This window comes from Trifolium pratense, linkage group LG2 (genome assembly GCF_020283565.1).
Source record: "Trifolium pratense cultivar HEN17-A07 linkage group LG2, ARS_RC_1.1, whole genome shotgun sequence".
NCBI classification, from domain to species: Eukaryota; Viridiplantae; Streptophyta; class Magnoliopsida; order Fabales; family Fabaceae; genus Trifolium; species Trifolium pratense.
Window position 1 is genome coordinate 4,275,910 of NC_060060.1, and position 24,982 is coordinate 4,300,891.

Below are 24,982 nucleotides of genomic sequence, written 5' to 3' on the forward strand. Positions count from 1 at the left end.
ATTATCATACTCCACCATAAAGAGTACACTACACTTGGAACTTAACCATCCCAAGAATTTTCTTCACTTGGAACTAAACCATCCTAAGAATTTTCTTCACTTGGAACCAAGTCATCCCAATAATTTCATCTCGAAACCTTGCTGAAAATTTATGGTACAACTTCCATGTCAATCGATGCCCATGTGCCACCTGAACAACTTCAAACTGCTCTGAAAACACCTTCATGCCATTGTTAGACTCCAACAATTTTAGTTTAGTTACATCACCTAGTAAACCTTGTTTCACTAGTCCAACTAAACTCATGTCACTAACAAGTACCCACCCGAAGATCCACAACTTAACTAAAACATGAGAATCACCACTAGTAACCGATGCATAACCAATAATAGTAGAACTATCTAACATGTATCTACCTGCTATCTATGCATCAAAGTTCAAGAAAATACTTCGCATCGTGTTAAAAGAAACTCACTCATACCTTGAACCTTACAAGCTTTCCCGTCTCCAAGATGAACAACTCCACCTTCAACTAGCTCTAGGGATTCAAAAGTATTTCTTCTTCAAACACATATGGTAGGAGCTTCCAAAGTCCAATGCTCAACACTCCAATGATTCCCAACTTCCACTAGCACCTTCGCATCCTCATAATAATTTGTTGTTTCAGAAGTAACCCTAATAATTTTAAGTTTTCCTTCATTCAGGAACTAACTTGACAGCGCGTGACACTTTCACATATGACCCCAATTCTTATCATTTAATTTGTTGTATGATTAATAATCGTTTTAGTAATCTCTGAGTTTATAAATAGAGACAAATTTTATTTTTTAAGATGGTTTTATAGAATTAAGTTAGACTCTATCTAAATTTTAAAAATAACAAACAAAATAATAGTTCTTACTATCCTAAAATATTTTAGGTTACAAAATATATCACTTCTTATTTTTATTTTTAGTCTCTATAAAAAAATATTTTTAATCATTGCAAATGTTTTTTCCTTTTTAATCTTAATCCCTAAAATACTTTTTAGTTGAAATAAAAAACTAAATTTGGAATTGGTTCTTATTAGACTTTTTTTTGTCAAATAACCTAGTGGCTATAAAATTATAAGTAGAATGTCCGGAGTTCGAACACCAACTCTTACACGTATAATGCGATGTCCTAGCTTACTAAGGACTAATTTAAACATCAACAAATTCTAAATAGACTAAAAGACTAACAATAATCAAAACCAACATTTGTATTTGCAAGGTTTAATTTTTTTTTACTTACCATACTAATTAAAGAAAAAATGTAATATTTGTAGAACCAAAAATATATTTAAAACAAAATCAACATATTTCCACCCTATCATGTGGAGAGAGGTTGCTAATCAATAAATAGATGGACAATTCACCTTATCTCAATTATATTTTTCTTTAATGTATGTATCGAGTTAGCTTCCTACATGAGATATTATTTGATTGCGACATTTTTAATTTCTATGGCCCAATTTGATTAAATATAATTTTGAGTGTGGAGGATCATATTTGAAGTTGATTGAGTTTGGCTAAGTATACATGATCAATCAAGAGTTAGTGAGCTAAATATAAGAATAAATCCTAATTGCCGGTTGTTAGCAAAAATATTACGTTTTGTGTAAAATAGATACAAAAGAGTAAAGACATTATAGGTCCCCTCAATTTTACATGAGGGGTCTCTAAATTTTATATGCACGTGGTAATGTTTCATAATAACGTGAAGTTTCCAATCTCTGCTTGATTTTGGAAACCCTTTTCCTTCATTATATAGGTACTAGCATGGGTCTCATAACATGACACGTGGCATGTCGTTTGAACAATGGAAATTGCATGTGATGACCTTAAGGAAATAACATGTGACACACCGTACATGAAAATATTGGGGTCAAGATTTCGTGTTGTCGAGATATCTGATTTCATGTAGTTAATACTATTCTGTTTCTGAATATAAGCAAAAAAAACAACTAGATCAAATAGAGTATTTAAGCCATTATGGCCCAGATATATATTAATTTAATTTAGTGAACATAAAAAGTTGTTTCTTTGTTTATATTCAGAATCAAAGGGTATAATGTAATCGTTAGGTTAAGATTTGATAATATTCTCGGAATTCAAAATCTATATTTAAGGTTTATTTTAGAGTGAAACAATTAAATTCGCCTTAAGGAAATAACATGTGTGACACACCGTACATGAAAATATCGGGGTCATGATTTCGTGTTGTCAAAATATCTGATTTCATGTAGTTAATTAATACAAATTTGGTTCTGAATATAAGCAAAAAATAATTAAATCAAAGGGAGTATTTAAATCATTATGGTCCAGATATATGTTTTATTCAATGAAACTAGAAAGTTGTTTATTTCTTTATAGTCATAATCAAAAGACATATATTAGTAGTCGTTAGGTTAAGATTTGATAATAATCTCGGAATTCAAAATTTATATTCAGGATTTATTTTCGAGTGAAACAATTAAAGTCCTAACTTCAGGTTTACTATTGATTTTCTTTTTATAATAGTTTAATATATAATATTTTTTTACGATAATAAATTTAACTCATTTCACTCAACAAAATAGTGTAAATATAAAAATGAGATATGATAAAAATCACGGTAACTAGCAAAAAATAATGACATGTGAATTAATAACATACGAACAACATATTGTTAATTTATCTCTGAATATAATTCATCCTAAAGTTTTAGAAACCTCCAACTCCTTTATTCTTAAGCTCAGACCAGTTTATGCACTCATCTAATAATAGTTATTTATAAATAAAAAAAACCTAAAAAACAATATTTAAAATAAATTAAAAGACATATCTCAATTTTTTTTTTTTTGAAGAGGCATATATAAAAAATTATATTAGTTCTCACTCAATTTGGTGTTAGGCATATGTTGACAATCACATAAGTTTTCATCAACGGTCTAGATCATTCGACTACATCAAATCCATTTCCAAGATAAATTGGTCCTTAATTGCTCACGTAGTTGTGTCCCGGCCTTAACAAAAATTAAGGGCAATAATTAAATAAGTGGCATGGAAATTGCCATGAGTGCTCCCCTTTTTAGATTCACTTGCTTGCTCTTAAATCAAACTCTTCATCATAACATAATTAATTAAACACTTTTTGTTTTAAAAAAATTAACTAAACACCTTAAACTTGTTGTTTTCTTGAATTTTACTTAGCTTAATTAGCTAAATTAAGATGGTGATTTAATAAAATGGTCATGCTAATTAAAGACATTAAAATCATAATGAAGCATCGGTTTCATTGAGATCTAAGTCACTTCCTTTAAATATATTATTATATTTAAATTTTATTTTTGAATATTATTATAGAAGTCTTGCTAACGTGTGCCTTAAAAGCATATATTATACAATCTAAATGTAAAATAAAAATACAATAATTTAATTTTTGAAAAATTGTATGTACAATTTTTAAGAAGAATATTTAATGTATCTTTAGCATATGTGTAGTTATTTTTTTCGTCTACCCTCAACTTATCATATCATATAAGTAGTTATTTATACTGGGTTTGACATTTGAGATTAAAACCAACAATTTTTAAATTTTCAAAAATTAAACTCATACAGAAAAAGAAAACTTACAAGCACTAAAATCCTGTCAAAAAATAAAAGCACTAAAATCACTAAATTAAATTTTTAATCGCAGACTAAATTCATATTTTAATTTTAAAGGAAAATGCTAAACAGTGTTCTCGAGACACTGATTAAGAAAACAAAAATAGTAATTTGGAACATGTGTAGTAACTCCTCAAAAGTTTTAAAAAATGTTATTTTCTATTCAAAATTTTCTTTTTTGATTTTCTTAACCAGTATTCCGGGGGTACCGGTTAACATACCAAATTTTAAATTCATGACTTAAGTGTTGACTAATAGTTGCATGCCATGTCGACAATCTTGAGTAGTGTTTAGTTTTATGATTCACTAGCCAGAAACATTGGAGCGATGAATCATGAAGGGAGGTACTAGTGTTTAGGGTACAATTAATTACGTGGAGTTATGTGATTAGTAGAGGAAATTTTATAATTAACACCCTTAATTGTAGAGGATCAGTTTCCTATAATGATCACATGGTCCTGTTAATAGAGACATGTACATAAAGGCCCACTTTGTTAGCTTAAAAACATGACAAACTCATCTTACCGCACATCAAATTAAACCCCAATTTGGGAACATATACAAAAGAAGAATTCTCTCTCCAATTTTTTCTTATAGAAAAAAAAAATAGTGTTTTATTTTTAACCAGTCAAAATGAGACTGCGAAAATTTTCAGATACAATAAGAAAAAAAAAATCGTGAAAACATAGTTACACCCTGCACAAACATGTAAACGGTCTCGAACACCAATTATGATGGTTAGATACTCCATTCGTTCTAAATCTTTAGTTTTCTTAACTTTTAAGTTTTGTCCCAAAACTTTATTCATTTTAAGAAACCAATACACATTTAATGATATTTTACCATTTGTACTCTTACTAAAGTTAAAACATTAATTAAACATATTTTCTCTTTCTTAATAAAGTAATGGTAAAAATAACTTTACCTATCATTTTTTATCATTTCTTAATCTTCGTACAAAACTGCAAAAGGATTAAAGTTTTGGGATGGATGAAGTACTAAATTGATATTTATCGTCTTTAGCCACTAGATTAACCTTAAGTATGATAACGCCACTTGTAATATTAGATTTTTTTTTTAATTTTAAAATATAAATTTTGCAAATTTTTTTGTGACGCTTTAATTTTAACAAATCTGATACTCGTTTGTTCTTTATATAAAGACTTAATTGGTAAATTATATCAAAGAAATATTTCTTTTGTCAAGTAGTTTAGTGACTAAAAGTTATACTTTTAAGGTAGATAAATAGAGTATTTATAGTTCGAACCCCGACCCTTACATATATAATGCAATATCCCTACTAATTGAGTTAAACTAATAGACATATCAAAGAAATAATAATAATAATAATAATAATAATAATATTTTCTAAATTTAAAACCCTAAAAACTAATAACATATAACAACAAACATTTGCCTTTTAATGAAAACTAATGCAAGCCACTAGGTTTTCATGAGAGAAATGAGAGCAATGGGTTGTTGTTGTTGAATTTTTTTCTTCTTCTATGAATTTTTATTTCGTTGGATTTGTTGGATGAATCTATAAACATATGATGAAGATAAAAAAAAAACAAGGGGAGGGAAGAAGATAAAAATCATTTTTTTTCTTTTAAAATATTAATTCTGTGGCAATATGTGTCACTAATGGCATGTCTACATGGTAGTTCTGTTTGCTGACGAGGAAAAATATGACAACAGAGCAATGTTTTAAGAACCGGACCGGAGGTCGAACCGTTGTGACAACTGGTTCAAGGGTCAACCGGTCGGATCGGTTCAACCGTTATTGAACCGTTTATATTGAACCGTTCATATAATTTTTTCACGTGTTTGAGTCTATGGTTGGAAAGGAAAGATTTTTGATTTTTTAACCTTTCAATTTCAATCCATCGTTTTTTTTAATTAAAAAATCAGTTTTTTTTTTTTTTTTTTTAAGTGAGAGAAAAACCGGCCGGTTTTCCGGTTCACCGGTTCACACCGGTTCACACCGGTTCATACCGGTTCACACCGGTTTTTGACCGGTTCCACTGACTAGCGGTTCTTGCTAGTCGACCGGACCGCCGAGGGCACCGGTTCGTGGTCGAACCGGTCGGACCGGCCGGTCCGGTCCGGTTTTCAAAACATTGCGACAGAGACTAAAATTGCTGACGGAAAAAAAAGTGGGATATTTTTTTACCATAAATAAGAAGTATGGACTATTCTTAACTATAAGACAAAATATATGCACTAAAAACATATTTAACCAAGATTAAATATACCACTTTTCAAGTCTATATTTCCTTTTTTAACAAGTAATCTAAAGATCACTCTATCCTTTTCCATAAAAAAAAAATTAGCTTCATTGTTACTAGATCAATATTTTAGACTCCTCTCTCAATTTTACTTAGTGGCAACAAACCTACGGCACTACTTTCCCAATGCAATTGTTTTCTGCAAACCCAACATAGGTTTGGTTTGAGGTAGATGGAGAGGAGGCGAGGGGGAAGCGAGGGGGTAATCTTGACAAAAAAAAGATATATTTTTATTAAATCATTTTTTATAAAAAAAAATGTTTTTTATTTTTGAAAAAAAAAACAAATATTCGCTTTACCAATTTGAAAAATTTCTTTTTAATTTTAATTTTTTTTTCAAGAATAAAAAACGTTTTTTTTTTTTTAAAAAAATTTAATAAAAAGAATCAATTTCTGGTCAAGATTACCCTCTCACCTCCCCTTCTCCTTCATCTACCTCGAACCAAACAGACCCTACGTAATTGTACTCTCTATCTCTTCCTTCATTTATGGTCCCTTTCTCTCCCTTTATATCTCTCTTATCACTTTCTCCATTTCTTCATTCATACCTATAACTTTTATTTAAACTCTATTCCTACCATTCCCCTACCTATATCTTCTTCCTCTCATTTTCTCCACTATATAGCTTGTCTTTTGTTTGTTAATTTCCAACCAAATAAGCCAATTAATTTTTGTTACTTTCTTTATTTTATAAACTTATAAATAGAACCGTAGCTTACACCAACATCTAGGTATATATTATGTCTAGCAGAAGGTCAAGGCAACAATCTTCTTCTTCAAGAATTTCTGATGACCAAATCATTGAACTTGTTTCCAAGTTGCGTCAGCTTGTTCCTGAGATTCGTCATAGACGTTCGGACAAGGTATTTCAAACTCCCTATGAAAATGGTCCCCGCAAATATCAAGAGTTTTAATTTCTGTCATTGTAAAAATATATATTTTTTTTTGTTTTTGGTCATTGATATTTTTCTTTAAACCTTGCAAAATATTTTCATATATATGTTAAATTTACTCCTTGTAATATTTATGTTAATTTTTATTTAAAGGACTAAAATCAAATATTTTACATAGACCAATTACAAATATGAATCCATTCTATAAAGACCGGCCAAAAAAAACAACAAGGACCAAAAACAAAATGTTATATATTTACTGAGACTAAAATAAAATAAAATAAAACATTTACAAGGACTAAAATTAAAATATAAGAACCATTTTCATATTTAAGCAGTTAGTGATTATGTTAGTTTGTGAAATTAAACCTAAACTTCCTATTTAAAAGTCTTTCTCAATGCCTCTTAGCATACCAATAAATTGTATTTACATGTTCCAATTATAATACATACTGGTGTATATTGTTCATATATATTATAACAAAATAGTTCAACAAAATATATATTAATTTATTATATTGTTTAAGTATAGCTTAGTTAATTAGCTGCAGCAACTAGTTCAAATTAATTGAAAAAAATTAGACACATCTCGAACCAAGTTTTGAAAGGGAAGGTCTAGGAAGAAGCTAAGTATAATTAACTTAATAGGATATGGCTAGCTCGTGTAGCACATGAGAGTCATATCATAATAATAGTAAATGGTCAATGGATATATATAATCTGAAAATTACTCATACTAGCTAGTGGACATTTTTTATCATTAAAATTTTATAATGAGTTGAGTCTCATAGTTAATCAAAGTCAGGACATGCTTCAAAAATTTAAAGAGTGGGTTACATATTTCTGGACTATAGTATATAAGTATAAGTAAAAGATGAAGTTATATATATATATATATATATATATATATATATATATATATATATATATATATATATATATATAACGGTACAAAAGAAAGTTCAAAAAAATAAGAAATACCAGAAGTACACTCCACCAAAATATAAATATAAAAATATAAAGAAAGAAGGAGACATACCACTACCAAACTAGATTCCCTTAAAGACACCACGAGAAGAAATGAGTTTATTTTTCAGGCAAATTGCTTACCACTTCAATTTTTATCCATATTCAAATTTAAAATTTCATAATTATATGTATGGTATTAAGTGATGTTTATCACTTCAATATTTTTGGTGAAGTGCTTACCATTTCGTATAAGGATAAAAAAAAAATTATATACTTGTTAGAAAACACATTACGAAAATATTTAAACCGTTATATATATTAAAATGTGTAAATTATTTATTAGAGTATATCTTTTTTTTTTTTTTAAACCAAAAAGATTATTAGAGTATATCTAACAATTTGGTCAACCAGACAACGTCCTGGTCAAACTTACGATGGCTATAGGAGCAAACTGTTACCAATCACACCGACTCATACATGTATGTATATGTAGTTTTGAAATATGAATAATGAAAAATAATGTAGAGTAACGTTTTTTGGACGTCATAGGTATATTCTAAATATTAATGTAATAAAACAAAATAATGTTATCATATATCTATACTATATATAAGGAGAGTATATGAGTTTTGGTATGAACTTTTCATAATACCAAGGATAATCTTGAATTTTTTTTAGTAGCAATAATAATCTTTTATTAACAAACTACCCTAACATAAAACACGTTTTTTTTAAGCAGCAAATCTTTTATTAACAAACTCACCATAAAGACATTTTTTTTGTTGACATAAGTTAGACACTGTCTGACCCGCTAGTAAATAATAAATTGGTTTAAATGGTAAAAAATTTAAACCTCGTAAGCAGGTGGTAGAAGTTCAATTTCTGACTATGAATATTAATGATCATTAACAATGATACATAAATTTTTTATAATATATCATATGGTAACTTAAAAAAATATAATATTATTAAATTTGAATTTTAGAATTCTCAAATTCGAGTTCTACTATGCCTTTAAAATAAATTAAGTAAATATAAATATTTTCAAATTTTCATAAGTTTTCTTTTAACTTAATTTTTTCTACTTTAGACTGGACATAATCACCGTACCTTAAATTTCATTTCAGGAAATAAAATAAAAAAAATACTTTTCGTGCATTGATAATATTGTAGGATAATAATAAAAGTATAATGCAGGACCCCAGAAAGGAAAAGATTTAAAAGGTAAAAATGGAAACCGCAGTGTAACAGTGTTGTGGTTAATGTGTACTAATCGGTGAAACAAGACTTCTATATGTGCATGGTTTCTGAAAATGATTTTGTAGTTTCTATGTGGTTTCTGAATATGATTTTGTAGTACAAGTAGTACGAATGGAATCTTTTCTATTTTCCATTTAGAAAGATATATTTTAGAGATTAAATCTTATGTATTGACAATATACTTTTTACATGTATATTTATCAAATTATATCATAGTGTCATATTTATATATTAGATTATTTTTAACTTTTTCTTCTTTAGCTTGCACTAGTTTTTTGAGCCTTAGTTTTGTTTTAAAATATTTATAATTATATGGCATGATTTAATTGACTACATATGTAAACAAAAATTATACAAATTTAATTTATTATTTCATTTTATATGTCAATTAAATAAAAAATATTTTATCCTACCAAAAAAAAAAGGATTAATTCTATACAAAAACATCAATTCTTGTTCATATATAAGTTTAACTACAAAATAAAACCCTATATATTACCCTATTGAAAGAAAAAAAAACTTACTAATATACATATTTTAGTAGTGAAATTTATTCATATATATATGGAAGGAGTAATTGGTACGGTTCATCACATTTATGAGCAATGGTCCTTTGAACAAAGGACATTATATATATCATATAGTATATAAATAGAAGAAAGAAAATGACTCTCATAGTAAGTAATTGAGATATTAACTAATTTAAATTTTATTGTGTAGGTATCAGCATCTAAGGTCCTACAAGAGACTTGTAATTACATCAGAAGCTTACACAGAGAGGTTGATGATTTAAGTGAAAGATTGTCTCAGTTATTGGTCACAATTGATGCTGATAGTCCAGAAGCTAATATTATCAGAAGCTTAATTAATCAATAATCTCTAATTTTAATTATGAAGAGAAATATATATATTATATTTATAAGAGTGTACTTTATTTTAATTATTAGGTGGGCTAGGTAGAGTGTATGTGTAGTTTGAGGTGTGTACGTAATTTTAATTGGCGGATATTTTATGAAGCTTTTGTAATTTTAATTAAGGACTTTGTGTAGCTATTATATGGGCTATTTATCCATGTGCCTCATTTATAGATGGCAAAAATGTATTTGTTGTTAAATTTATTAATTAAGGTTAAAATTAGCACCGTGTACTTCAATAACTTTTTTTTTTTGTAGCTGACTTCAACATTGAAACTTAATTGGGGAAATATTTTTTGGGGGTTACATGCTAAAAAAATGGCAAAGTAAAACTAAATTTTGTTTGTTGTAATCTTACTTGTCTAGTATGTTATTTTTAGGTGGTCGGATGTTGAGTGGATTTCTCCTCGTAGTATTCTAGGATGTTTTGAGGTTTTCTTAGACTTTGGTATGAGTAGGAAAAACAGATTGAAGTTGATATATTAATTTGACAAACTATTGTGTAGACTATCTAGAACTCCTGAAATGACGTCTTTTCTCGGAAGAGACTTTTTATGTTGAGTGCCTAGTGAATAAGGTGAAACTTTCATCTTGGAAATGATTCATAGATAAAAACCCTGGTTCCTACCGTTCCTTTTACAAGTGGAGTATGCACTCTTTCTATTGCTAGAACTGGTAGAGTCTGTCGAGGTGTTAGGCATGTGAGGTCTGATTGATTTGAGGCCTCCTGTGTTTGTCGTTCTTGGTGGCTGATCCTTGCCCCTCCCTTAGATGGGTACTCCTTTGGATCTTCTTGCGGTGGTGGGTCATGTTTAGCTTTTGGTGTGTCTTCTTGCATGTTTTTAAAGTTTGATCAGTGTGGCGGGATGTACTTCTGGTACCCTTTTGTATTATGCTATTTAAAAAAAAAATACAAAAATAAACTCCTTCCGATTTTGAATGAGCTAAAAAATCGCATTTGGTGATTTAAAATATAAATAAATATTTATTATACAAAAATAAACTCCTTCCGATTTTGAATGAGCTAATTAATCTGAACTAAATTTAATTAGTTTTATAATGAGATAGTTTATAAAATATTATTCAATTAATTTAATCGTTTAATAATTTATTTATTTTTAAAGAACAAGTTAATTTTCAATGAAGAAGAATATTGCATTATTTTTTTTATTACTTATTCAATTGCAAATAGAGGTGGGAATAGGCTAGGCCGAGCTAGGCTTTGCTAAGCCTGAGCCTGGCCTGTCAAAAAATCGAAGGTCTGAGCCTGGCCTGTGGCCTATCATAGGCTTAAATTCTAGGCCTGAGCCTGGCCTTTTGAAAGTCTGATGTGACCTGTTAGCCTGTTTAAAAGCCTATTTCATATGAACATATTTAAATAAATAATTATATTTATTTTGAAATATACTTATGAACTAATAAAATAATGTTCCATTTGATATTTTAGAGAATTTGACTATATATGTCATCATATTTCAATTCTAGTTTATAATAATACATTTATATATGTTAAAAACTAATGTAGATTAATAAACTTAAATTACTTAAAAAGTTAATAGATTTATAATTTAATCAAAGTATAAATTTTAATATATAAATAATAATCGTAATAAAAATATTATTCATGTTAACTTAAATAGGCCGGCCTAGTAGGCCTCAAAGGCTTTTTTAATGGCCTGCGACCTGGCCTTTTTAGCTAAATAGGCTTATAAAAAAACATTGACCTGCTCTATTTAAAGAAATAGGCTGGCCTGGCCTGAGCCTATGTAGGCTAGGCCTTAAGGCCATGTAGGCCGGCCTGGCCTGTTCCCACCTCTAATTGCAAATTCACACTAGTGGAGGCACCAAAAGTAAATAAAAAATTCACACTAGTCGTTTTAGTAACGGGATATGATGAGTGGTATTTTTTTTTTTTTTTGACAGAGGATATGATGAGTGGTTGAGTCTTGCATATATATGCAAGTTGGGTGTTTGCCCCAAAGTTAAGCTAATTAGCAGAAAAACTTGACCCCCTTTTATCATCCTCTATCTTCTCTCTACTATTTTATTTTTTTAAAAAAATATCTTTTTTCTAATTCAAAATTGTTTTTTATTTTTATAAATGATTTAAATTTTTTAAAAAAAATAAATTTGAGTTTTTTTTTTCCATTTTAAAATATTTTAAGGTTTTTAAATTTCTTCATTAAAAATCTGGAGATTTATCACCAAATGATTTTATTTTTAAATCTAGTGATTTGTGGTTGCCAAAACGACCACATATGTGTGTCAGTCAAAATCCTGATGATTTTTATTTAAATTAAAGAAAAAGAAAGATATTTGTAGTTGATTATTATATGACAATAATTCTGTCACAATTAATTGTTGTGACCATTTTCCTAGTTTGTGAGGGCTTTTGACACAAAGTTATATACAAAACTCGTGTTTTCTTCCTTCTTACCCTTTGCAGAAGAACTTGTTGAATCCATGCTTGCAACATCGTCTTTACTAAGATTCTTCAATTCCCAAACTTGAATGTTGTTCTGATTGATTCTTGGCTGGTTTCCTTGTTTTTTTTTTTTTTTGAAAACTGACTGATTTTCTTGTTGAATATGTTGTTCTGACCACTGTTTTGATAGATTCTTGGCCGGTCGACACTTGGTGGAGACCGTGGAACTTCATCTTCCGGTGCTCCACATAAATTATGAACTCGACTAGAGAACCTGTTATTACATGTTTGACAAAACGTTTGAAATCGAGGCGATTCAGATATTACAATAACAAGTATACATATTAGCATAAGAACGATCAATGAAATGAAATTTTTGGCCTAAGATTTTTGTTTAATGATTGTAATGAAATTTTTACTAAATCTATCATATATAAGATAAATTTTAAGGAAATTTAGGAAGTTTTTGAATGTTCTTAAAATGATATTAACAATTATTAGTCTCTCAATTTTGGAGAATCTCTAATAATTTAAAAATTGGATTGAGAAACTTTGGAACAACTAACTATAACTATATTGATGTTTTCTCTCCAGACCCCCGCCTTTCTTTTCTACCCCTGAATTTCCATTTTTGTCCTTGGGTTGTTACGAACCAAATTTTTTTGTCATGCTAAAAAATTTCGGTTAATATAAACCGAAATATTGTGTTCCAAATTTTTTTTTCCAGATTTCCTGCATAAATTCTGCATGAGACCCTCAACTTCCACAATTTATTTGAAATACTAAACGATGTCCGATTTGAGTAAACGACCACTCGTTGGAAAGCTTAGGGTGTCAAGAATACAAATATAATTTTTGTTTTGAGGGTTAACTATCCAATTGGTTCAGTTTGACCAAATAATGGGTACTGGTACAAAAACAGAGCAGAAACTTTTCTCAAACTTGTAGGTAGATTTTCTCATACTATACTTAATGAAATTTAACAAGTCCGGTGTCAATCATGTAGTAAATCTTGTCTTCTTTACACTAGATTAAAAATAATTAGCATACGACTTATATTCAGAGAGCTATGCTAAATTTATCCCAGGTATCTCTACAACAATTTTTGCAGAAACTTTTCTCGAACTTATAGGTAGATTTTCTCATACTATACTTAATGAAATATAACAATTCCGGTGTCAATCTTGTAGTAAATTTTATCTTCTTTACACTATATTAAAAATCATTAGCATACGACTTATATTCAGAGAGATATGCTAAATTTACCACAGGTATCTCTACAACAATTTTTGCAGAAACTTTTCTCGAACTTGTAGGTAGATTTTCTCATACTATACTTAATGAAATATAACAATTCCGGTGTCAATCTTGTAGTAAATTTTATCTTCTTTACACTATATTAAAAATCATTAGCATACGACTTATATTCAGAGAGATATACTAAATTTACCACAGGTATCTTTACACCAAGTTTCACATAAACTTTCTTCTTTTCTTAACATTTATGTTATTTCGGTTTATATAAACCGAATTTTTTTCCATGTTTAAAAATTCCGGTTCGTAGAATCCGAAATAAGTTGGCCAAATTTTTTCAAACCGCAAGGGGCAAAATAAGATTTTTGAGGGTATAAACGAAAGGCGGGGGGTCGGGAGAGAAAACATCAACTATATTAGAAAAAACATGTCAAGGCCCAAATGGCCCAACTTTTTAGAATACAAAGCTTCCAAGATTGAGGAAATATCTTCTGTTCGAACCCCATTTAAATTTGACAAGACATAATTAGCAATGTAATCATTTTAAATGGGGTATAAACTCCTGTGATATAACGGTTGAATGACCCAAATAATTAGGCTTACACTTACACTGATGGGTATTTTTTTCAAAAAAAAAAATTCCCCCATCCCCAACATGAATTTTGAAGTGAATATCCCCAAAAAAAATTATATACTAAATTTTGTGCATTTAATAAGTACAGGTCAATTTCGTCAAAAAAAAAAGTACAGTTCAATGTACATTTTAATATACTAAATTTTTGTAAATATAAAAGTACACTTCTTAGTAATTTATCTCATTTTCAAAAAAACATATGAAATTTTAAATATGAAAGGGTGAATCGCATTTTTGTCGGATAATAAGTTCAATGGAAAGTTTTCTTATTTCTTCCTTTCTGCGATTTTTATTTTTTTTTATTTAACTAAAGTTTTGGATTTGAAAGATATTAATATGGTGTTATTTATCTTTAAAATTAAATTTATCTTTAAAATTAACTAAGTTTTTTAAATGAAAAAAAACCTTAAAAGGTGATATTTATTCATTTAAAATAATAGAGTATATAAAACGCAAACACAAATTAACTGTTATGAATCATGGAATCGAATGGATAAAGATCATAGATGTCGGCAAGATAGAGTGCATAAGAGTATTCATGAGGAAGATACTCATAGAAATTCATATTGAATGAATATAGATTGATAAAAGAATGAATTAAAATGTACAATGGAGTAGCTTATTTATAGGACTATTTGGAGTAACTAACTCCCTAACTAACTTTCTAACCTCCTAACTAACTTGGTAACCTATCAACTAACTCTAGTTGATTAACTAACTATCTATATTCTTAACAGCCTCCCTCAAACTCAACATTGGAAAGTTTTCCAATTTGAGTTTGAATTACATGTAGTTCTCCAATGAAAGTGCTTTGTTTGAATTTGCACCAATAGCCTCAAAAGTCAAACCTTCACAAATTCTGATGTGAGCAAATCAAACTTGCAGGAGGATAGTATCAGCAACCATTCCAAAACAGGGAATTATCAATGGTATGCAACTCCAATAAACCACTCATCATTCTAACTACACACATTGAACACAGCTATAAGGTAATTTTTGCCACGTGTCCTTCTCACAGAGCTGCAGAGCGAAATTGAGCTGGACAAACAGACAAAAAACATACTGCTTTTGGCCAAATTTTGAAATGTTATTCCCTCCTTCAGTTTCTTTACGAAATGGGCCAACAAATGACAGTCCAATGCTATCCGGCCCAGCAAAGCCCAGTCCGTCTAGAGGAAAAGCTTTGAGGCCAAACAAAAAACAGCTGTCTTGGAGACAATATGTTGACCCGTCCTTTTCTTTAATCAGGTTGGTTTACTTCTTTTGACTAAGACATTATTTTCTTTTCTTTTACACCTTCCCAAAAACACCATTTTGGTGAAAAACTCTACATCAGACACAGTTTTTTTGTGGAATCAATTTCAAATTTCAAATTCATGGGTTTCATTTCAGTTATTCCCTCTTCAGATCTCTCGCTCTCTCTTCTTTCAGTTTTCTTGAAACCCCTCTCGCCTCCTTCTCAGCTTCACATAAAAGGAAAAGAGCATGATAGATCGAATAACAAATTAGAGTGTGACTTCTTCAACTTTGTAAAGTAGAAAGGTTTTAACTTGCTTCTCAATCCTTCCTTATTTCATGATTTCATTCATATTCTGATTTTATGTTTTTGTAATGTTATTGTTTGTTCAGATTCACAAAAGCAGCAATGACAAAGATCGATGAAGCACAACACACATGTATTGTTTTTCTTGGCTTTGGATTTCATGGGTTTCACCATTGTTCTGTTTAATGTTTTCTGTGTTTTCACCATTGCTCTTTACTTAATTTGATTTCACACTATTTTATTATTTACTTAATTTGTTTTTCGATTTCAATTTTTATTTCTGATTTTTGCATTTATCTCTCATTTTTTCTTACTTTCAGGTTCTCCTCTAGGTTTCATTGCTGCTTTGAAGAGAAATGGGGTTTAAAGGTATATTTTCACAGCTATAGCTATTTACTATATTTCTACAATTTCTTCAATGTGATGCCTCCGTCACAGTATAACTTCATCAATTATATTGTGATACTTTTAATGACTTTTATTTTGATTAGATAGAAAGATTTATCGTCATTCTTTGAATTCCTTACTTTAGTGAGAGTTGGTTAGATACATAGCTTTATTGTATTTGAAAACTACTGATTAGATAGATTTAATTTTTTATTGTGAAAGTGAGCACTCAAAATGTTTGATGAAATGTCTCAATATGAAAAATGGATGACTTTGTGGTCTTTTTTTTGTGCTTTTATATGAAATCATATCTGTAAATTTCATGATATGTATTAATCTGTGTGATATTCTTTTTTGGCACGCCATAAAAGAGGGTGCAACCGCAAGAAATCAAGCTGCCTAAAGAAATATTGTGAATGCTATCAGGTACTGATTCTTATTATATGATGTACACCTCCACTTTCAGTTATAATATGAATTACTTATGGTAGTTTTCTTTTAAAGGGGGGGTGTTGTTTGCTCCATTAGCTGCAAATGTGAAGGGTGCAAGAATGCATTCGGCAGAAAGGATGGTAAGCTTTCCTCTGTTTTCATTACTTCCTGATTCACTGTTCACGGTGGATAACTTATGCTCATAGTGGCTGTGATTGTAGGCATTCTATCTATTTTTTGTTGAATTTGCAATTTGTTAGGTTAGTGCTGTTAAAAAAAATTGTTAGGTTAGGCTTTTTTGTCGAATGAGATGTTGTGATTATTAGCTTCTACTGTATTTCATGTACTATTTTTTTGAAAGATCATGATCATGTTATAATAGTTGTTTTGATTATTGATGGATAAGCCAAGGGACAAAAAATTTACACAAAGCTCTTTAGGATCACCAACATTCAATTGAATACATTACAATGGTCACTCATCTAACTACTTACCATATGTCAGAACTTCAAAAGTTTGTGTTAGTAACACTACCATAATGCTTTGGATTCCACTAGCAAGTAACCATAACTGATATTTATAGAATGCCTTAAGACTCATTTTTATTGCTCATTGTGATTTTCTGTTCAGAACTGATATTTATTTTATCACTTAACCTACATCGTGGATTAACCTTTAGAGGGACACCTAATCATCCTAACATGTAGTTGTCTACTGTTGTTGTTTGTATGCACAAAGCTAATGACACAAGTAAGGAGTTCAAGAGGAAAGTCTAGAGAGACAATATGACAATATAGTTTTACCTGTTTTATGCTTCTTAGGTTTCGGTAAAGAATAAACGGACTCTTCTCTTTAATGGCAAAAAGGGATTTGCTTTACTACTCTATGATAGTTAGATGGTTTCTTCCGATCATCTTAGTTTCTTAATTGTTTCTATTTTCAGGTTTTATCAAGTAATTTACAAAAGATAACACTGGTCTCTTTCCTAATTGGCACAAGTTTATTTGGATGGGCAACCAAGCAAATTATAAATGTTATTCAGGTCTGTACAGTGTACATGATTTATTTATGCCTGCATATTTTAGATGATGAGAGGCTCTATATATTTAGTTTTTTATTATCACCATCCTATAATGGGAAGAAAAAGAAAATCTGAACTCCGAGAAAACAGGGTAGTGCTAAATTGTTCATATATTTTAATATTGAATATGTTCTTTGGTGTTGGGTCTAATATGACATTGTGTGACAGGCTTGAGTTGCAATGAGACTTTGCTATTTATATGATTGAATAGTATAATTATGAAGTGGATGAAGAATTGTCATTTTTTCTGTGATTATTATATGGGGTGTTTCAATTTTTTGAATGAACTAAAAAAGATGCAGGCACATCTTATCATTGTTTGGTTGTTTGTTTTATACTTCATACTATATATTATGCACACATAAAAGAACGGATAGTACGAGATGTAGAGTTTTGTCTTGGATTCAAAGAAGAAGGCATTTTAAGAAGACACCATGTTTATGTAGGATTAGTGAAAGAATTAGTGAAAATAGATAATTTGTTAGCTTTTACATCACCAACTTTCAGGTATTTATAAAAATGGTGTCTTCTTCTTCATATTTTTTTTAATGATTTATTTATATTTTTGCATAACCTGTATGAAATCAACTGTAATAATCTATTTGCACTTTGCAGGCCAAAAGATTTGTAGACTATTGGCTACTTTGGTCCTCTAAATGAAGTTTTCATGCCTCATGATTATTATATTAAGTAAGCTTATTTACTATGTCTTAAACACAACTTATATATAGCTTCTATGTGTTTTAATTTAAAGTTTTAATTTTCCAGTTCAATGTGTTACATGTGAAGTTGTATAGTGTTATATAGAAATTGATTGATATTTCTAATTTCAAACATGCGTTTGAATCTGCTTGAATAATAATTTATAATATTTGAATGGTTTGTCTACTTTAACTCCATGCTCCGGGTTAGATTAGATGCGTTGAAGCCATAGTCTCATTTTGAATCAGCTCCTTAAGTTTACAATGACTACCATATTCATTTTATCTTTTTCCCAAGATACCATTCTTTTAATTATTTTAGTCACGATCATGTTTATGTATTTTGAAATTTGGATTCAATCGTATAAGCATTGATCTGAAACTTGCAAAATTTCAGACTCATTGTGCCTAATTTAATGTTTCCTTTTACTTTGTAAATTTGTCAATCTGATTTTGTTTCTAAAACTTTTGCGAGGTTCAACAGTTGTTGATGTCTTTCAGGATCTATTGGTTAAAGTGGATACAAGCTAAAGGGAAATATGGGAATAACTTTCAATATCAAGCTTTCAATATTTCTCACTTAATTAGACTAACTACAATTTATTAATTCTAACTTCTATGTATTATGGATTCAATCTTACCAAGTTAGATTGATTGCAACTTAAGAATTCCAATTTTAATGATAAAATGGTTCAATCTCATCTAATTACATTAATTTTCACTTACAAATTCGATCTTTATAATACAACAGAGTAATATAATCAAAGTTTTAGCATAAATAATGACATAAGATTATATCTCTAAAAAACGCACGGGAGCTATATGATTTTATGTAACCTTTATTACATTTTTCTTATTATATGGTTGTATTGTGTTAATTAACATTTGTCTAATTGTTATATTTAAAAAATCTTATGTCATTATTTAATCATATAAGGTATTTGTGTCCCCGTGCGTTGCACGGGTGCCCTAACTAGTAAACTACAAAGGCCAACAACACTGACAGTGCCTTGTGCTACTAAAATCCAAGTAATTCCTCCATATAGTATAGGTTTAAGCAATGCTCCACCAAACCAAATCCAAACAATTTCAAACTGTAGCAGTAAACTAATCATGATGATAGATTACCAACTCCAAAACAGCAAAAGGAACTCCCACATATGAACATCCAGAGAACCGATTACTACATCCAAAGCTTTCATAGATGACATTCCACTTTAAGCAACAATCCACTTTAACCATCTCCACATTTACTTTGAGCAAGCAAGAATCATAAAATTGCATAGATGACATTCCAATCTCAGACTCAATCCATAGCTTGATTCAAATAACCCAATTATAGACATTTAACACTGTGAAACCAAACCAGGATATCAACACAGGCAAATCAGGAGAAGGTAACATGTTGACTTCCAAAAAGTCTTTACCAAATTGAGCAGCCAAAATTATAGTAGCAGTGACACAAACAAATTACTAGTAAGCAACAAAAACCATGAGCATTATAACCAATCTGCTACTCAAGAGGTTATATCCATACTCACAACATTCTAATCGAACTGAGAGAACAAATCACATAAGACTTGGACCCATAAACCAGTCTTGCACAGAACAAAACCAGGTAAAAGAAATCCACAAGAAATTGTGACTTTACTTCATTTACAACAAAGTCTACACTTATTCATTGATTCTAAGAATTCATTCAATTTCACAATTGAGGCAAATAACAACTAATCATCACAAACACACAAGTATGCTTCCAAAGGTATTGAAGTCATAACTACCATCAATCAATCTTGAACAATGTTGCATAACCAAAACTTGAACCATCTTACAGAGCTGACCCCTATATTGTGATAGCCTCCCTCAAACTCATAGTAAGAGAATACTTAGTATGAGTTTGGAAAACAGAAACCAAACAGAAAACAAAGACCAATTTGACATAGGAAAGTTCCACTGGGATCGAAGGGAAAGAGCGAAATTGAATCGAAAATTGACATAATAGAGAGCATAGTAGCAGAACTGGAAATCACTGACATAATTCCACCGGGATCAAAATCGACGATGCACTCATCATGTAGTTCGAAAAGCCAAACCTGGTTGTTGATTGCGGTGCTACTGATTTGTTGTTTCTGTTTTCCGACATAGAACCAAGAAGCGAAAAGCCTTATGGCGGCAACGCCGTAAACAGATCGTAACGGAACTCTACCTTTGACCTGATTCTCTGATTGCTTGATTTCTGCAGAAACGCGAAATTCAGATTCGTTGTGGTTCAATCCCTTGATTGCTTCAGAAGCCACAACTTCAGAATCAAGATTCTTCGATTTCTCGTCGTCTTCCGAAGCGGCAAACTCAGATTCTTGGAACGCAGATTCCTCGACAATGCTGCAACATGAATCCGCAAGAATACATGTTATCTTGCCAATCTTGATGGAAAATCCATCAATTGTTGGCTTGATTGGAGTGATCAAAGGTGATTGAATGGTAGTAAAATCTGAATTCCCGAAATTGCCGAAAATGATGTGATTGCAGAGGGTTGAAGGTTGAATTTCTGATGCAGAAACCTCCATAGCTGCATCACGAGAAAGATCTTCGTCTTTCTCAATGGCTGAATCGAAATCGGCAGCGGAATCTTCGTCTTCATCCCTTGGGTATCGCTCTGATACCATGTTATGAATCATGGAATCGAAGGGATAAAGATCATAGATGTCGGCAAGATAGAGTGCATAAGAGTATTCATGAGGAAGATACTCATAGAAATTCATATTGAATGAATATAGATTGATAAAAGAATGAATCAAAATGTACAATGGAGTAGCTTATTTATAGGACTATTTGGAGTAACTAACTCCCTAACTAACTTTCTAACCTCCTAACTAACTTGGTAACCTATCAACTAACTCTAGTTGATTAACTAACTATCTATATTCTTAACATTAACATCGTTAAAATTAAAATCGATAAATTTGAGAGCAAACTTGCAACATCCAAGTTAATAAACAGTAAATTGCCTAGAAATAATATGAGAAAATCAAAGTGACAAGAATATTTATCTCTCAATCTACAATATTGATGTTTCACGCCATATGTAAGCTGAATTGTCAATCTGAATGAAACGAATACCGTAACAAAATGAAAAATAAAAAACGCTGCAGTTACATTACAAGAAAACAAAAACTTATTGGCTGTCAAAAGCCATCATAGCAACAACTTTTTGGCGGCTAACTGGTGACCAAAATCCGTCAACAAAACAATCGTCGGTAAACATATTGGCTGCTAAACCATCAAAAAGTGAAGGACAAATTTCGGGACAACATGTTGACAATGTCACATTGATATAACAAAATTATGAAAAAACACCAGAAAAATTTGATGTGTGTAAAAACCACTTGTTTATATTAAAAGCGAGAACCAAAGGATGCAAAGGATGAATTTGGACAAAAATTGTAAGTCAACCAACACTCTTATATGAAAGACGGAAGTGGAAACTTAGAGAGAAATTAGAGTTTAGGGAGAAAATAATAGAACTTAGAGTTAAATATGATTTTTGTTTTATTTAAAAACAACTTAAATATATTTTTATTCTCTATAAAATTGTGTAAAACTTTTGGTCCCTAAACACTATTTATTGACTTTCAGTCTTTAAAACAAAATATAGTAAAACGTTTTGTTCTCCAAATTCTACGGTAGACTAGTTGCGTCGCTCCCAGAACCATCAAGTAAATTAAGCGATCTGGTGGACCGAATACTGATAATAAAAAAAATCTTCATTTTTTTTTGTTACAAAAGGGGCCGAATAAAACTTCAATTTTTTTGGGTACATAATAAAACTTCAATTTAGTTATTAAACTACATAAAAATAACAAGTACTCTTTCATGTATTTTCAAACCCGACCTTATTGCTTGTGCCACATAGGATATTATACATAAATTGAGTCGAGTCATTAACTAATTTTTACTACTTCATTAATCATAATAGTGTATATTGTTAACCACTTTTTTGACATATATATCTCATCAATCACTTTGACTACTTCATTAACAAAAAAAACAAAGTCATTAATCAATTATTTTACATTATATAGTGTCATTTTTTAAAAACTATTTGACGGTACATAATGTAAAATAAGTGCTTAAATAACTGACATTTTTGTTATTAAATTTAGGGTAAATAGTGTTATACCCCCTGCAAAATAGGCGAGTTTTGTGTTACCCCCTGCAAAATATTTTTTTGAGATTACCCCCCTGCAATGTCAAGATTCTTTGCGTTACCCCCCCCCTGGCTCAACAAGTGGGCATATGACATGGAAGAATCTTGACGTGGCATGACACATGGAAATTAATTTATTTTTTATTTATTTTTAATTGCCAACTCATTAATTAATGTGGGTTTTTAATTAAAAAAATGAAAAAAAAACTTAAAAGTTGTTATATTTTTATGAACTTACTTAAAAGAAAGTTTTTTTTTTTTTTTTTACTAAAAGTTGTTATTATATATATATATATATAAAAAAATTCTTATATATATATATAATAACTAATAATAGAGTAACCAAAAAAAAAATGAAGATGAAAAAAAAACTAATAATAATAATAGTAACCAAAAAACTAATAATAATAATAATAATAACTAATAATAATAGAGTAACCCAAAAAAAAAACTGCAATCACTTAGTAACGCAAGAACAATCGCTTTGCCCTAACCCCCAAATTGAAATTGAAAACGAAGAACAATCGCTGCATATGAACGGAACGAAAAAAAAAGTTTCTTTAAATAAAAAAATTTCTTTAAAAAAAAAAGTTTCTTTAAAAAAAACTTTTTTTTTTAAAAAAAAGTTTCTTTAAAAAAAAAAAATTTCTTTAAAAAAAAAGTTACCGTAAAAAAAAAAGTTTCTTTACAAAAAAAAGTTTTTTTCATTTTTTTTAATTAAAAAATAAATAATTACTGAGTTGGCAATTAAAAATAAATAAAAAATAAATTAATTTCCACGTGTCATGCCACGTCAAGATTCGTCCATGTCATATGCCCACTTGTTGAGCCAGGGGGGTAACACAAGGAATCTTGACATTGCAGGGGGTAATCTCAAAAAAATATTTTGCAGGGGGGTAACGCAAAACTCGCCTATTTTGCAGGGGGTATGACACTATTTACCCTTAAATTTATGACTTTCTTCTGGTTTGATTAAAAAAACTGAGCATTTCTTTTTCCACCCATGATATGTATATATCTTGAATAAGTAAATCCGAAAAAGTAAAACACAATTTTTCTCTCCAAATAAGTTTGGAAGAAGAGGAAAATAGTGACATACAATTTTCACACAAAATTAAATTATTCAGAATAATCTAAGTTTGAATTTCGAGTACAATAATATTTAACTAAACTTTACTTATATTCATATCAAACTCTAAATTACTAAAATTTCTTATTTAGGAATTTGAAGATTAACATTAAAAAGGAAAAAAAAAAAGAAAAATCAGTATTTTTATTTCGTTTAAAATTAAAATTCCAGTAGTGTGTGATTTTCTAGAAATTATGAAAATGAAAGTAGCTCAATATAGGCAAAATTACACTACAGGTCCTTTATCTTATTTTTTTATAACACTTTAGTCCTTTATCTTTTTTTTTGTAACACTTTAGTCCTTTATTTTTTATTTATAACACTTTAGTCCTTTACTTTTTTTATTTGTAACATTTTAGTCCTTTTTTTTTAACAGTTTGATCCCTTATCTTTTTTTATTTGTAACACTTTGGTCCTTTATTTTTTATAAATAAATAAGATAAGGACCAAAATGTTACAAAAAAAAAGATAAAGGACCAAATTGTTACAAAAAAAAGATAAAGGACTAAAGTGTTACAAAAAACTAAAATAAAGGACCTGTAGTGTAATTTTGCCCTCAATATATTTATAATAAGTTACAACCCGAAAATAGCTATATAGTGAGCTGCTGCAAGTCAAATCATCAATCTCTATTATATGATTGTCCCTACATATTGATCTTTGCCTATCGAATGCATCCCAGTAGAAAAATAAATGACTCGTGAAAATAATTTAATTAGTTAGTCGAGATATTACATATAATATGTAAAAATTATAGTTCAAATTCTAATACATTTATTTATTTATTTTAAAAGATAAAATTTTAATCACTAAATTATTTAATCAAAAACAAAAAAATGACAAATACAATTATCTAATTTTGGTGATGTAATTCGCATACACAATATGTACAAACAAAAAAAATTATAAGTTCGAACTCGTGTTACACATTGTGCGGATACACACTTGCCACCATAGGTTTATCTTTAGCTGAGTTTACTTGGTGGAACTCTCCTTCCATTGACATTAGAGATGACATTACTAGAAATAGATTTGATTTCCCTTATTTTAGATTTTGTTAATAGCTTGAGAGTTGGGTTTGGTTCCCTCTACCTTTTATATCTCACTTTTCTCTTTAGATATTACTATTTGGTATTTTATATATAAAAAATATCAAAATCAAATCCACATTTAGCTGTATTACAATTTTATGAAAAGAT

The 24,982-nt window shown here is 29.5% G+C and overlaps 1 protein-coding gene and 1 long non-coding RNA gene across 5 annotated transcripts; both read left to right on the top strand.

Moving 5' to 3' along the window:
- The first annotated feature begins 6,493 nt into the window (after window positions 1-6,493).
- LOC123911440 (transcription factor PRE5-like) lies at window positions 6,494-10,225 on the top strand. The gene is made up of 2 exons (XM_045962853.1): window positions 6,494-6,817; window positions 9,797-10,225. Exons 1-2 carry the CDS (start codon window positions 6,695-6,697, stop codon window positions 9,950-9,952), a joined length of 279 nt encoding a protein of 92 aa, XP_045818809.1. The 5' UTR covers window positions 6,494-6,694; the 3' UTR covers window positions 9,953-10,225.
- A 5,038-nt stretch (window positions 10,226-15,263) lies between these two features.
- On the top strand, window positions 15,264-19,258 carry LOC123908642. 4 transcript variants are annotated; one of them, XR_006809654.1, is made up of 8 exons: window positions 15,264-15,845; window positions 15,933-15,979; window positions 16,167-16,215; window positions 16,605-16,659; window positions 16,738-16,805; window positions 17,609-17,707; window positions 18,362-18,436; window positions 18,923-19,258. It is a non-coding gene; the product is annotated as an uncharacterized LOC123908642 (long non-coding RNA). The 4 variants fall into 4 exon arrangements; XR_006809652.1 differs by having other exon boundaries at window positions 15,265-15,845; window positions 18,932-19,258; XR_006809653.1 differs by having other exon boundaries at window positions 15,265-15,845; window positions 18,949-19,258.
- Window positions 19,259-24,982: the final 5,724 nt, after the last annotated feature.